We start from the raw sequence: 15,149 nt of genomic DNA on the forward strand, positions 1-15,149 counted from the left end.
AGTTTGGCAGAGACAAGAGATTCAAAGATAATGAAGGCTCAGAGGAGTTTTAATTTAAAACAAACAAACAAACAAACAAATAATGGCTGAGTAAAGGAGAGCCTCCAAGAATAGAGATTTTTAACTTGAAAAGCCAGGGCAGCCATCACAGGTATTTTGTCTGTCAGAGCTTTCAGCACAGCATGCAGCAGTCTGTGGGTTTACACACAGGTTGGTGAGGAGGAGCCACAGCACACGATGCCTCTTGCCAAGACAGCAGCAAGAGATTTGTTGACGAAATGTCACACAGAAGGAAACACGAAGAAAAAGGAGAAGTTGGAGTGAAGGAAAGACCACGTATAGGGATGTAGACACAAATCCATAGGAGATGAGGCTTTAACAGGCTCAGAGTAATACAGCAACTTTTTTTGTTGTTATTGTTTTCTGAAGTATTACTAGAAAGAGGCTTGTAAGGAACACCAAGAAAAACAAAGAACAAGAAAATGGTAGGTCATATTCCAGATTTCCAGGAGCACTAGACTTATTGTTGCTCTGTTTTCTTCAGGGCTTCAGAAAGTCAGGGTTCATGGTTATCTGTTGAGGGCTCCTTTTTAAGCAATTATAATAAAATACCTTGACGCACTTAGCTTTAACCTTGAAGTACTCCAGAGTGAAAAGATGACCAACCTATCAGAAATAAGTATATAATTATTACCTCAGACCCGATATATCCAGTCTGCAAATACATTGTCCAGGGTTCATGACAGTACTATTTTAAAAATTTATTTATGTAGCATCTTCGACAGCAAAGTACTTCACCGATTTGAAGTCAGGCAGTGGCAGATACATAAATACAGTAATACTTTCCATTTCTTAGAAATGCTTCATTCTCAAATATCTGAAAACATTATACAATCTACTACAAAGAGGACTAAATCTATCATTGTCATGCAGTCACAGAGAGGATAAAAAAGTGACAGTAGCACAGAGCTGCACAGCAATTCTGCTTTTCAGTGAAGTACATGTAGAATGTAATTTTTCATTCTCAGTACCAGCAGATCTTTGTTTTCAGAAGTAATTAGCAGTTTTGGAATTGGTCAGAAAAAAATAGCCATTGCCTCTATTTTTGCAAAATACTCCTTAGGATACTGAGCAACCCTTCACAAAACTTGTGGATTATTCCTTATTCTAAAGGATGAGGTTGCAGTCAGTCCTAATATGTCAATAACATAATAGTTTTCTGAAAATATTTTTTAAAAACATTATACAGATTACATCATTATGTTCTATCATTCTCACACAGCATAATCTTCTTGCTTGGTAGTGATTAGCTCATTGAGGGGTTTTGCCTGTCTCCTATAATATTTTATAATATATGAGCTAATGTTTCCTGTGAAGACAGTTAGCTAGGAGAACCTGTTAAGTATCACAGAAGCCTCAGGGCTTTGCCTGTCTCTATCCATCTTATCATGCACAAATACACCAATGTGGCATTCACTACTGATAGAAGTTGGTGTGCTAATCACCAGACAGTTTAACATGACAGAAGCCAGCAGGGCAGCCCAATGAAGCGGTCTGTCCTATCATCATCCCTGCCCATCAGCCCATCCTTTCCACAGCTGTTTTCTCCCTGGGCTGGCTCAACAAACCAGGGGGAAATGACCACCCCTCTGCAGTGGCTTAAACTGACTTCAGAACAACAGTGGTTAGTGCAGATATCCATTTGACACTGCAAGGTTAAAGAGGACAGGTTACACATATGGATGAGGGAAGATGATGAGAACAATAGAAATACCTTCAAAAAAACCTGTCAAAATGCATGTTCAGAATTTCTTTTTAAAATTAAGTGAAGAATCATGCCTGAATTAATTTCCCGGTGGATAGTAACAAATATAAACTTAAATTTAGTCTAAGCCATTTATAAAAGTTACAACAGCTGAGAGAAATCCCTGTGTTTCCTTAGGCAACTACACATTCAGCTGGGAGCATGCCCAGTGTGGCCCCTGGAACTCCGCAGCACATCTGTTAATACACCACAGCTCTCTTGGTCCTCAGCCTCTTTCAAATCTGTTGTCTCTGAGGAATATTGGGAGGTATTAGAAATCATACATAATTTATGGAATAAATTACAAACAATCCAATTTTTTGGTCATCTTGAAATGGAAACACCTGTTCAGAGAATGTGAGCAACCCAAGGAAGGGGCCCCTGATTCTATGAATAACATTAAGATTTCACCTCATAATTTGGAGGTAGGAGGGAACATTTGTTCATGAATTCAAAGGCAAAAAATTAAAGTGAGGTAATTTTCATTCTTCTCCCTAATTTAACAAAGTAACTAATTCAAAAACAAGATAAAATCTGATGCAGTCCAAAAATGTACAATGAACTTCTCCTCTATTAGGGAAACTGATGGCATCTCAATACTAAACATATCCATTTTTAAGGATATCAGGAATACAGAATGAAAAAAAGCAATATATGTTACTTATTTTAATACTGTGCCTAGTACTTACTGATTTGACATTGCAATAAAGTATAATTTCAGAATATCTGCAATTGAAAGCATAGCAATCTTTAAAATAAACTAAAAGGTAGCAGTTTAATTGTAATCGGTTTTCTGTCTAAAGATGATGCTTATCAAATCATACTGCAGGCATGCAGAACCACAAAACATTCATATAATTTTTCTTTTCTTGGCAACTCAGTCATTTTCTGTAGTGGTTAGCAGCTTGCTAATGATGCCCTATCTTTATTATGGTAGATATTTTCTTGTGAATTATTGCTACAGAATCTAATTCATTAAAGTTACTCTTATGCTAATGTCAACATTTGTTTTAGGAAGTATTTTACTTATACAGGCAGATACAGACTGCTTACATGGCCTAAGGAAAAAGTATCTCCATTTTCTCCTCTTAAAACACAATAGAACCATTAGTTATCTTCTTCAATCACTCTTTTCAGGACTGAAATAATTTTCCACTGTTTGTCCCAGTAATATGCAATATAAGAACATGCAAGTCACTTATTCCAGGGTTTAAAACCTACTTTTGCTAATGCAATGTACATATACCACTGGCCAATATAAAGCCATTTTAATAATTAGATGCTTTAAAATGCAACAGCTATTTCAGGAGGACTCGCAAAGCCTCCCAGTGGAACTACATTTATGCCTCTCAAACGAATCAGCAGAGATATCATTAACTATAATTTCTACTTTCCATGAGAATCCATCCTTGCTCCTGCCTTGAACTTTTTTGTAACTATTTCCATAAAAACCCAAAGATTTTCCACATTGAATATTCCATGCGAAGATGACAAATGAAGTCTACCTGTGAGATCAGTTCCTTCCGGAAAGATGAGGAGTTGCAGTGGTTCATGAATGTCACAGAAATAATCCAGCATTTTTTCAAAATGACTCTTGTCCTCTTCCCACTTTCTTCGAATGAAAACAAAGGCAGCAACCTGCATCGCCCAGCCTAAATTTTAAAAAATACACCTTTAGTAACATTTCACTCTGCTACATAGACTGTCTGCTATCCCAAAATATTTTACAAACTGTGTTAAGATGCCCAGCCTCACCTGTGATCAGGAACACTTTGTTCCCTTGTAAAAGGGGGTAAAAGTTTTGGGTAGGAAGCAAAAAAATCGCATAACCTAAATAAATAAAAATAAATTTGGAATGGCTACAGTTTTTCAAAACTCAAATTACCGGGGTTAGAATAAGCTTTCTGGAGAGCAAGAGTAAGGTCAGTGCTGTCACAAAATGAAATATTTAAAACCATGGCCCTCATTATAATATCCCTAATCACTGCCGCAATGATTTGCTGAAGGTAAGGCACTCCCTCTATGGACAAACATCTCTGTAGTGCACTGAAGGATAAAAGAAAGCTGCATTAGTTGCCCTAAGTAGTGCATGTTAATCCTGTGTGTTGTGAAGAGAGTATTGAGTGGGGCCAGGACTTTATTACACATAACTTTGTATAATTTTCATTATTAATAAAGGAAATACAAAGTTGTTCTTTGTATTTGATGGTAGAAAAATATTTAACGTATATTCACTTGTTTGCATTAACACACAAGAACCGTGAAGCCTTACAGCCTGACTTCCAACTGTAATGCAATTAAATGAAATAGCTGCCTAAACTACAGCTCACAGGTCACATGCCATTATCCTCAAAAAACACTCCTAATTTTTGGGGGGGCAATGTATCATAAGATATTAGAAGTTCTGCCCACTAGTTCAGACAGCAGGACAAAAAACAGGGTTCCAATTGCACCATGATGCTCTCTTGTTACATGGGTCACAGAGGAGCGTGACAATGCCTTACCACTGTACTTGGCTGGTTTGTACCTCTTCAGACAACCTGCAGATATATAATCCGCATGAAAGAGAAAACAGCAGAGCTTTCCATTCCCCTCTTTTGCTTAACCATAGTTCTCAAACCCTGTTTTTCCTTTGCTTCTGACTTAAAGCATGTTAATCTTGCACTTTAGTTTATCTCCTCTTTATGGAGATTCCTTTCAATTCTGTTTGTAGCAATAACTTACAAGGGGCATATGCTAGAAAACCACTTATGAAAGTCACCAATTTTTAAATCAACATTGTAAGTCATTCAGCCTGGATAATTTATTAACCAAGCTACATAATCAGTTCTGTACTAGATGGGAATGTTAATTGTATCGTTAAAGATTTGTGATCTGGGACAGGTATTTTCTATTTTTAAATCAACTAAACAGACATAGTATGCATAACTAATATGCCTTCTGCAAACTGGACTTAACGAGTCTCAGATACTCAAATACTGAATGATATCCAGATAACTGAATACCATATGTGGTTACATGAACCAAGAGGAGAAATGTCCAGAATGCAGTGTCAGAAAATATTTTTAAATATGCATGCTGTACTTGTTGGAAACCCTCTGTAAACGAAATTAAACTCAAGACAACAATTTTTTATGTGTGTCTCTGCACATATCACACTCCCACATCTGCAGCATCAAGAAGCATCAGTACAGATCTATTAACAGTGGCTATCTATCCATTAAAACATCATTTGCAGGAAGAACATAAAGGTAATTTTTAAAATAACGGAAATATAACTTACATAATTTAACTATGCTTTCTTCTGGCATTTAATCATATCCTACTGCTACAATACATTTCACTACAATGGTGGAAACCCATTACTTTAAACTGAACTCATCAGGGCTTCTATTGTGTTAGATGAAGAGAACATCTTTTCATACCAAATGTTGCCAAATAAGAAATGGTGCCAAAGCATTCACTTCCTCTAGAAGATACGTGGAAATTGGATGAAGCTACACCAGCATAACATCAGCCCCGGGCAATGGAAAAGGTTCTTCACTGGGAGGGTTTTCAGTCACTGGAACAGGGAAGTGCTCACAGCACCACGCCTGCCAGAGTTCAAGGAGTGCCTGGACCATGCTCTTAGGCCTAGTTTCAGGTAGTCCTGCAACAACCAGGGATTTGGACTTGATAATGCCTATGGGTTCCTTCCAACTTGACATTTTCTATGATTCTATACCTTCTCTGAAATCAAATTTGTAAAAATGGGCACAGCAAAGGAAAAACTCACTTGAAGAACCATACCATACCATTTACAACTCTGCACATGTAGACGCTCTGTGGGACAAAGCAGAAACACAAAAAACTTAAGAAGTTGTGATGTAGATTTGGTGTTTTCCTATTGTTCTATCCTCTCAGCCCATACCTTCTGTATGTATTAGGTCCCCTAGACACTATGTCTGAATTAGTTTATGCAAACCCTGTGCTGTGCTAAACCATTTTGTTTGTGTGGTATCACACACATCAGGCCTAAATTATTCAGCCCTTGTGTTCTCATTGCAGCAGTCTGTAGGCAGAAAGAAGGGAAATGAGAAGCAAAATAAATGCTCATTTAGGAACCCTGCTGAGACCTTCCCAGGTCAGTAGCTCCTTAGGAAGAGTGATTTTGGTTCATTAATAGGGAGAGAGCATCACATCTCACTGCCAGATCCCACCCTTTCCCCTACCTTTCTCCATGTAGCATAAGGCTTTAAATCATACAGAAACTTGTACATGAGCTTCTTCTAGAGATCTTTCTTTAACAGTATTATGAACACCTATTTACAAACACCTAAGAATGCCAAAGATACCGTGCAGAAGTTTCCCATTCCTGTTTTAAGTGGTGGTGTTATATACAGGCTATGAAAAATTAATGGAGTCAGTAATGTAATGACAGCATAGTCAGGGAGGAGGAACAAAGAAATAGAGGGAAGGAAGCTGTGAGACATCCAGTTTGTAAAGGTTAGAAAACTACCCTTTATAATAGATAACATATATTGTACTGGAAGATAATTTTTATCTTTCAGTGTTCATCTAATTAGACAAAACAGTCCTGACTGCTCAAATAAGAAAAACCTTATCCAACAGCCAAATGACTAACAACAACCAGGTTTTCCTCCCCACTTACCCCAGCACGCTGTGTCACATTATTTTACCACCTAGGAAAGGGGAAGAACCTTCCACATTCACTCAGCTTTAAGGCCTCCAGTAAAAGACAACAAAAATACAAATTACTGCTTGAAACAAAACCCTGGTCTGTGCCCAATGGAGAGGAATGTCTGCTCCTTATATGTCTCACCATCCCACCAGACTGAAGTGGGAGTGGAAGCTCAGCAAAGCCTTGCTGACACACATGCCTTTGACAACATGAAAGCAGCTCTTGCTTTTATTTCCCTTCCACACTGCATCTGCATTGTGCTGCTGGAAAAACAACATCTAACAAATTCAAGGCATGATGTGGGATCCAAATGGAAATGCACAATGAAACAAGAGGAATTCAGAAAAGCAATTTGCAAAATGAAAGGTTTTGCTAATAAACAAGATTAATGAAGAAGCAGCAGAAGGAAATATCTTCTTCCCATGTGCAGTCTAGTGAGACGTGCTGTTAATTATTGTTAAGTTTGGGCCAACATATTGTCCAAGAAAAGTATTTATATTTTGCTCTCCTGCACAACATTTTTGGTCTTCTAGAAACTTCCAGGCGAAAGGAATTTTCTCAGCAAAATCAGCATTTAGCTGACTGGGGAAAAAAAACTGTCTTTTAATTTGCAGATTTTTGGGAAACCATCAGTTATAAAAACATGACAGACAAAGAGCGAAGCTAAAGAAATCAAACAGTGAAACACCACCTCTTTGCTATAATTGTTTTGTTGGAATAGGTGACATTTCTGATAACTAAAATTGCCTGGAAAACTATACAAAAAGCATCACACTGCATAGCTCTTGTTCAAGATTGCAAACCAGCAGCACAAAAACCTACTTGGTAGAGTGGCTAGCCACACTCATCTTTAAGTCAACTTTTTGGAGCTGAAAAAATAAAAAAAGGCAGCTTCAAAACTCAAGTAATACATACATGCTAAAAATATGCATTCTACAATTCAAGAAAGCTTTATAAGGAAATAATTCTACACAGAAAAAAACCACAAACAACCAACCAAATAACCCCCCCAACACAAAACCACATCAAAATAAAAATCCCCAAACAAAACCACAATACACTTATACAAAAAGGATAAGTGTATATAAGTGTTTTGTTATACAAAAAGGATTTTGTTCTCTTACTTAACTTGAGAAATGTGCTATACAGAAAAATTCCCTTACTGCCAGAGGGATAAAGGAAATTATAGCTTATGCAGGTTTAAATTTCCAGCATTGTGTTAAAAATGCTAGCTGCAAGTATGAAGATTTTAAATTCTAAGACCCTGAATTCTATTTCCCCAGCCCAAAACCTTAAAAGAAGAAAAAATCCTTGAAGCTGAAACTTCTTAATTTAGGACTAAATAGATAATAGGAAGAGAGGTGAAAATCAACAGCGAGAAAGAGAGAAAGAGGTGAGTTGTGCAAAAAAGGTTCTTGTTTAGTTTTGTATCACAATTTTCATATGCCTCCATAAGCATCTCAGAAATTAGATATCCCAAAACATGTCATTTTGCTGTGGGAAGAACATTATGGCTGATATTGAAAGCAAACATAGACAAATGGAGATGGTATCCATGTTTCCCCTATATCAGTGCAACAAAATAGCAAATAATACTGAGTCCTCCACCACCCCTGCACACAAATTTAATAAATGATTCAAAACTATAGTAACAAGTAGAAAAGTAAAAGGCCTAACTATGGGATTTCCATATTATATTACCTTCCCTCTTTTCTTCCACTGCATTAGCCACTGGTTTTTATATAAAAAAAATTCTCTTGGTCAAAAATAAAACTATTATTTTGTGTGCCTTTATTCAGCAAGGGCATGATCCTGATCAGGGCTTTTGAGGCAACAGTGAACCAGAGGAAGTGCATGATCCCACTCTATTCAAAGAATCAGATCCTTTTACAGTTTGTTTTTACAGCTGTTCTGCTGTATAAAATATCCACAAGGCAATAATCATGCATCCTGCATGTTCCTTATCTTCAAGATGGGTAGGTAGGAAGATGTGACCACACAAAAAATCACATAGGAAGCCAGGGTTTAGTTACTATGCATATACTTGCTAAGTTTTCTTCAGTATAGGCTGTCAGAGATTTCTTCAAATGCAATTAGAATCAGCCGTTTTAGCCATTAATTAATTTAGCCATTAATCAATTTAACCATTAATAAATTAGAATCAGCCACTGTTTTCTAAACAGTTTTAGATCTAGCAACCCAAAGCAAGTGAAAAATCTGAAAATTTTAAAATTTTTTTTTGTAATGGTTTGAATGCACAGATTGGGAAAATGCTTCTTGAAATAATCATGCACAATAATGTATGAAATATATATTTAACATATAATATATTGTGAAATAATAATGCAAATACATGATTCTGGCAATTTTTTAACCATGCTACTTTTCAATAATGCAGTTAATAGAAGTATAAAGAATGGAACTACTACTACCTATTTTTTTAATTATTTGAGCAAATTACAAAACTAGCAAATTGATAAAATTAACAAATACAGATTTACAGTGATACTCCTAATGAAACATCTGATTCAGTCTGTTTCAATCTATTTGTAAGGTGTCTAATAGTTGAATGCTTTTGATACTGCCTTGCCACATTACGCTCTGAACATTAATATACATTTGCTTTTAATTTTTTTTTATGATTATGTTCAGTTTATATTCAGAATATCTATTTCATACATGTATATACCACATAGTCTATTTTTTATTTGTACAGAAGATGATCCCTTTGGATGTATGGGAGACCTAAACCTAAAACAACTTCAGTTGTAATGGTAACGTTAGAAACACAGAATTTTAAGGTAAACAAAGAAAAAAGAAATATATTCTGATCATGTTTCGATCAGTTTTACCTCTGATTTCCCCATATTTCTCAGGCATTTGTTTCAGTACCAGAATATTCTAAATTTCCTAAATGATGCCTTTTCTACAGAATACGGATAATCAGATGATTAACTCTCGAGTTGTATTTGTACTATTTATACATAATCTTTTTGCTAAAATGACCCATATATAATATACATATATACATATATATATATAAAAGTGCCACAAAGGAATATCAAGATCACGCAGTTCCAATATCAATCTTAAAATATTACTTCAAATTTAATGTACTGTGTAAAATCAGAAAAATATAGGATTACTCAAAACTAGAGAAAAACAAAGCAAAGACTGAAACCTCCAGGATGACTGGGAAGTTGCTTTTAAAATGCATTTTGAAAATGTATCATTACAGTGAAACAGTGCACAAAAACCTAAGTACTAACAAAGATGAGCCTTGGCCAGCAGACATCTGAGAAGAGCCCCATGTCATTCCAGAATGTCCAAAGACAGTAAAGAAACAACCTCTGGCTTCTTTACCTCTGTAAAGAAACAACCTCTGACCTAAGGAAAGTGCAAAGACCTAATGAAACACATCTGAAAATGACAGGGTAGAATGCAAGAATCTCCTAAGGGTCATCTTTACTGCAAGTCAGAAATGGTGAGAAATTGTACAGTTCAATAATATACTGGTAAACCTGCATCCACTTCATATGCTACATGTGCTTATGGGAAGACCTATGGAAGACCATAGGAAGACAATAAACTCTGAAGAGTGAAATTGACCTTAGTGTTTGACAGATAAAGATATATGAACTTTCCAAATTTAGAGGACTAAAGGCTCTGCAAATGAATGCAGTAAGAGTACAAGAGTACAACCTTACAAGAGTTCCTCTGTATGGAATCCAGCCAAAATGATCTATACAGATAAATAAGGTTACCCTTTCAGCATCATAAATTTGATGCATATTCTGCCCAAGCTGGTTTTGTATAAAACAGCAAATAAATCTAATAGCCTGAAAAAAAAGCATCCCTCTGCATTTTATTTAAGTCTGCCTATTTATTTAGAAACCATTTGTGCAACAACTTTAGGTCTATCTGAAATTATTTCTCTGATGATGTGCAACCAAGATCCATTTCCAGCCTACATCAGTATAACTACTTATTATTTCGTATCTTGTACAGCACATTTTGCCTAACCAAGTTCAGTTTAAAACTGTAGTTATTAAATTGAACCACCAACTTTGCAATTGCCTACAGAGCTTTTTCTTTTTTTTTTATCTTCTCAATAGTATACATTGGATAACAAAGAAAGACACCCAAAGTTGCATTGGCAATGAGAAGTGAAACGCCACCAAACCCACAGTATTTATAGATACTTTGATAAGACTCATAAAATCTTTTTTCATAAATTTGAAAAATGCTTTTAGTATATAAGGCAGAAATATTTTTACCTATAAGCAACAGCAGCACATGTAGCATCTAAAAGGAAATGATTAAGCATGTAGTCCAGGCATTAAGCATGTATTCCAGGCATCCTCTGGAAGATGTATGGCTTAAGTAGTCAAGATGTCACATATTTTACACAAGTTTTTTCAAAAAATACTGAAATAGAATTTAAACCCAGGTCTTTCAACAGGGAATGGACAGCGTTGGGCAAAATTTAAACATTTCATTTTCAGATGAACAGGTTTTGTAACCTACCAAATCCTGGAATGCTTTTGAGACTGGACTTGAGACAGATTTTTTCAAGTCTGAGGTAGCTGTATCGCATCAGGCAGTTCCACAGGAACATCCAGTCCATTCGTGTGCGATGGTTCATGATAATGACACTCCTTTCTCCAGGAACAAATCCGTCTCCAGTGACAACCACCTTGGCACCAAACACCATCTCCAGCAAGGCCTAGAAATAGTATCTCAGTATCATGGCTTTGCTCCCGGAAGAACAGGATAAGCTAATTAGCAATAAAAAATAATTTCAATTATAACATTTCCCTTATTTCCTCACATTATCACTGGTAAAAAAAACAAAACCACAACAACAACTTCTGACTGCTTTCTAATAAAGCAACCAGCTTTTTCACAGTAACAGTCTGTTACACAGAGAGAGGGTTCAGGATCAGGTCACATCGTTCCTGCCACTCCTCACAGCCTTTCCACACTCCAACAAGGGGTCCTGCTTATGGGAGAGAGTACTTCATGAAACCCCCCCAACATGAGTCCCTCCCACAAGGTGCAGTGCATCAGGAACAGAATGCTTGGGAACAGCCACCTCCCCTGGCAAAGGGTTCTCCACAGCTGCAGATCCACATCTGTGGATCTCTGTGATCTCTGTGACCCTGCTCCACATCTGCCCAGCTGTGACACTTCCAGGGACAGCTCTGCCATGCTCTTCATATGTTGCAGAGGGACAGCCTGCCCATCCAGGGGTGGGGCTCTGCTAGACCTGCTCACAGAGGGGCTGGTGGGAGATGTAGTGGTCAGAGGCTGTCTGGGGCACAATGACCATGAAATAATAGTTTTCAATACTCAGGGGTGCAAGGAGGGCCAACAATAAAACCTCTACGCTAGACTTCCAGAGGGCAGATTTTGGCCTTTTCAGAAGACTGATTCAGACTGTACCCTGGGAAACAGCTCTTGGAAACAAAGGGGTCCAGGAGGGATGGGCATACTTCAAGAAGCAAATCTTGAATGCCCAGGAGCAGAATGTCCCTGTGTGCCAAAAGGAAAGCTGGAGTGGAAGATGACCGGTCTGGCTGAACAGGGAGATACTAAAGGAAACTGGGGTAAAAAAGAGAGCTTACAAACTATGGAAAAAAGGGTTGGCTACTCAGGAAGAGTTTAGGAATACAATTAGGCCATGTAGAAAGAAAATTAGAGAAACAAAGGCATAAATTGAGCTTAAATTGAAATTCATATTGACACGTCTGTTAAGAACAACAAAAGGTCCTTCTACAGATTCATCAATAGCAAAAGGAGGGGCAAGAAAAACATCTATTCTTCGTTGTACATGGAGGGAAACACAGTTCCCAAAGATGAGGAAAAAGCTTAGGAATTTAACACCTTCTTTACCTCAGTTTTCAGCAGTAAGGCTGTTGTCCTGAGGACAGATGGCTTCTGGGACTTGTAGAGAGAAATAAGAAGCAGAGCAGTATCCCTGTAATCCTGGAGGGAAAAGTTTGTGACCTGCTGAGCCACTTGGATCCTCACAAGTCTATGGGACCAGATAGGATCCACCCAAGGGTGATGAGGGAGCTGATGGAAGAGCTCACCAAGCCACTCTCCATCATTTACCAACAGTCCTGGCTCACTGGGGAGGTCCCAGATGATTGATCCCAATCCACAAAAAGGGATGAAAGGAGGACCCAAAAAACTCCAGGCCTGTCAGCCTGACCTCAGTGCCAGGCAGGGTTATGGAGCAGATCATCCTGGGGGCAATCACACAGCACCTACAGGATGGACAAGGGATCAGACCCAGCAAGCACGGGGTTAGGAAGGGCAGGTCCTGTCTGACCAACCTGATCTCCTTTTGTGATAGGGTGGCCCACCTGGTGGATGAGGGGAAGGCTGTGGATGGAGTCTACCTGGACTTCAGCAAAGCTTTTGACACCGTCTCCCACAGCATTCTCCTGACAAAGCTGTCAGCCCAGGGCTCAGACAGGAGCACTCTGTGCTGGGTTAGGAACTGCTGGAGGCCCCCAGAGAGTGGTGCTGAACGGCGCTGATCCAATTGGCAGCCGCTCACCAGTGGTGTCCCCCAGGGATCAGTGTTGGGCCCAGTTCTGTTTAGTATCTTCATTGATGATGATTTAGATGAGGGGATTGAGTCCACCATCAGCAAATTTGCAGATGACACCAAGTTGGGATCAGCTGGAAGGCAGGAGGGCTCTGCAGAGGGACCTGGACAGACTGGAAAGTTGGGCTGATTCCAGTGGGGTGAGGTTCAACACGGCCAAGTGCTGGGTCCTGCACTTTGGCCACAACAACCCCATGGGGAGCTCCAGGCTGGGCACAAGGTGGATGAGAGCAGCCAGGCAGAAAGGGACTTGGGAGTCTGGATTGACAGGAAGCTGAACATGAGCCAGCAGTGTGCCCAGGTGGCCAAGAAGGCCAAGGGCATCCTGGCCTGTATCAGGAACAGCGTGACCAACAGGTCCAGGGAAGGGATTCTGCCCCTGTACTCAGCACTGGTGAGGCCACACCTTGAGTCCTGTGTCCAGTTCTGGGCCCCTCAGTTCAGGAAGGAGATTGAGGCGCTGGAGCAGGCCCAGAGAAGAACAAGGAGGCTGTGAAGGGATCCAGCACAAGTCCTGTGAGGAAGGGCTGAGGGAGCTGGGGGTGTTCAGTCTGAAGAAGAGCAGGCTCAGGGGAGACCTCATCACTCTCTACAACTCCCTGAAAGGAGGGAGTAGCCAGGGGGGGTTGGTCTCTTCTCCCAGGCAGCCATCAGTAGGACAAGAGGGTTTGGACTTAAGCTCTGCCAGGGGAGGTTTAGGTGAGATATTAGGAAGAAATTCTTTACAGAGAGGATGATCAGGCACTGGAATGGGCTGCCCAGGGAGGTGGTGGATTCTCTGTCCCTGGAGGTTTTTAAGAAGAGACTGATGTGGCACTCAGTGCCATGGTCTGGTAACCACAGTGGTAGTGGATAAAGGGTTGGACCTGATGATCTCAGATCCTTTCCAACACGGCTGATTCTGCGATTCTGTGATCTCACCATGGGCTCTGAGGAAATCTCTGCTCGGATACCTTCTCCTTCTCCTTTCTCACTGACCTCAGTGTCTTTTCTCTGGCATTGCTTTCAACTCCTCCTCTGCTCTCCATATCTTTTTTTTTATATATATATATATTTTTGCAGTTTCATTTTCCCCTTCTTGAATATGTTACTCACAGAGATGCATCCAGCTTTCACTATCTGCCTTGGGAAGAGACTGGGCCTAAATTGGAATCAGGGGAGCTTCCAGCAGCTTCTCTCAGGAGCCACCCCTGTGCCCCCCCTCTCCCTAGCTCCCAAAATACCACTGCACTGACCCAAGACATCATAAGAGCTTTGAAAGACTAAAAGAAAATTGAAAGTGTTAGTGAGCCAACTAAATCATGGGATTAGGAACATTTGTCCAGAACTTGACTCAAACGGCAACTTACCACTGGGAGTGTGAGCCAAGTGGCCACCACATGATCGGTGATCCAACGATACCAGGCCGGAGAGATAAACATCAAAGGCAGAAAAGGACCAAGCATGAATATACTTCCAAAAAAACTTCCCAAGAATAGTGCAAGTACAAAGTATATCCCTTTCCATGACACCATGGCTCTGAAAGAGAAAATTGGCATTACATTAGAGAGATAAACTCAAAGTTATTACACAGTTCTTTAAATCCACAGGTCCAGAGGTACTAATACTAATTTTCCTTTTTTTTCATGGCTAACAACACATGATGACAGCAAAGACAACCAGAACATTCTACTGCACAACTAGCACTAAGAGATCAACTTTATAAACACAATGATTTGTAAGGTGCACTGGGATAGTAAAGTGACCATAAAAATACCAGCTACATAATCATTTGCTACATATTACAACATGTAGTTCAACTCCAATGTCCTAAGAAAGCTGTTTTTACTATACAGTGGCACAAAGAACTACATAACAGAACACCTGTCATATTAAACTTTTCAGCCATTATCTCTGTCATTGTCAAACTACTAATGTTAGCATTTTCTGAAAATAGGGAACTTCACTTTGTTTTTTCAGGACTTTATGTCTTTTTGCAGAATCCAGTCTTGCAGAAACTCTTCTTCCTCATCTCATGAGGGTCCAAATTGATACCCTTCAGAAAA

General features: G+C 39.1%; 1 protein-coding gene across 2 annotated transcripts in view; it reads right to left on the reverse strand.

Moving 5' to 3' along the window:
• LCLAT1 (lysocardiolipin acyltransferase 1) overlaps window positions 1-15,149 on the reverse strand; it is a 99,809-nt gene that overhangs the window by 56,754 nt on the left and 27,906 nt on the right. For both annotated transcript variants that reach the window (XM_030447136.1, XM_030447134.1), the window contains 3 exons: window positions 14,454-14,622; window positions 11,013-11,211; window positions 3,310-3,456 (listed from right to left, as the gene is read on the reverse strand). In XM_030447136.1, the coding sequence (XP_030302996.1) occupies window positions 3,310-3,456; window positions 11,013-11,211; window positions 14,454-14,618 (511 nt within the window). In that variant the 5' untranslated portion in view covers window positions 14,619-14,622. The remainder of the gene's footprint in view (window positions 1-3,309; window positions 3,457-11,012; window positions 11,212-14,453; window positions 14,623-15,149) is intronic.

This window comes from Calypte anna, chromosome 3, assembly GCF_003957555.1.
Source record: "Calypte anna isolate BGI_N300 chromosome 3, bCalAnn1_v1.p, whole genome shotgun sequence".
In the NCBI taxonomy this organism is placed as follows: domain Eukaryota; kingdom Metazoa; phylum Chordata; class Aves; order Apodiformes; family Trochilidae; genus Calypte; species Calypte anna.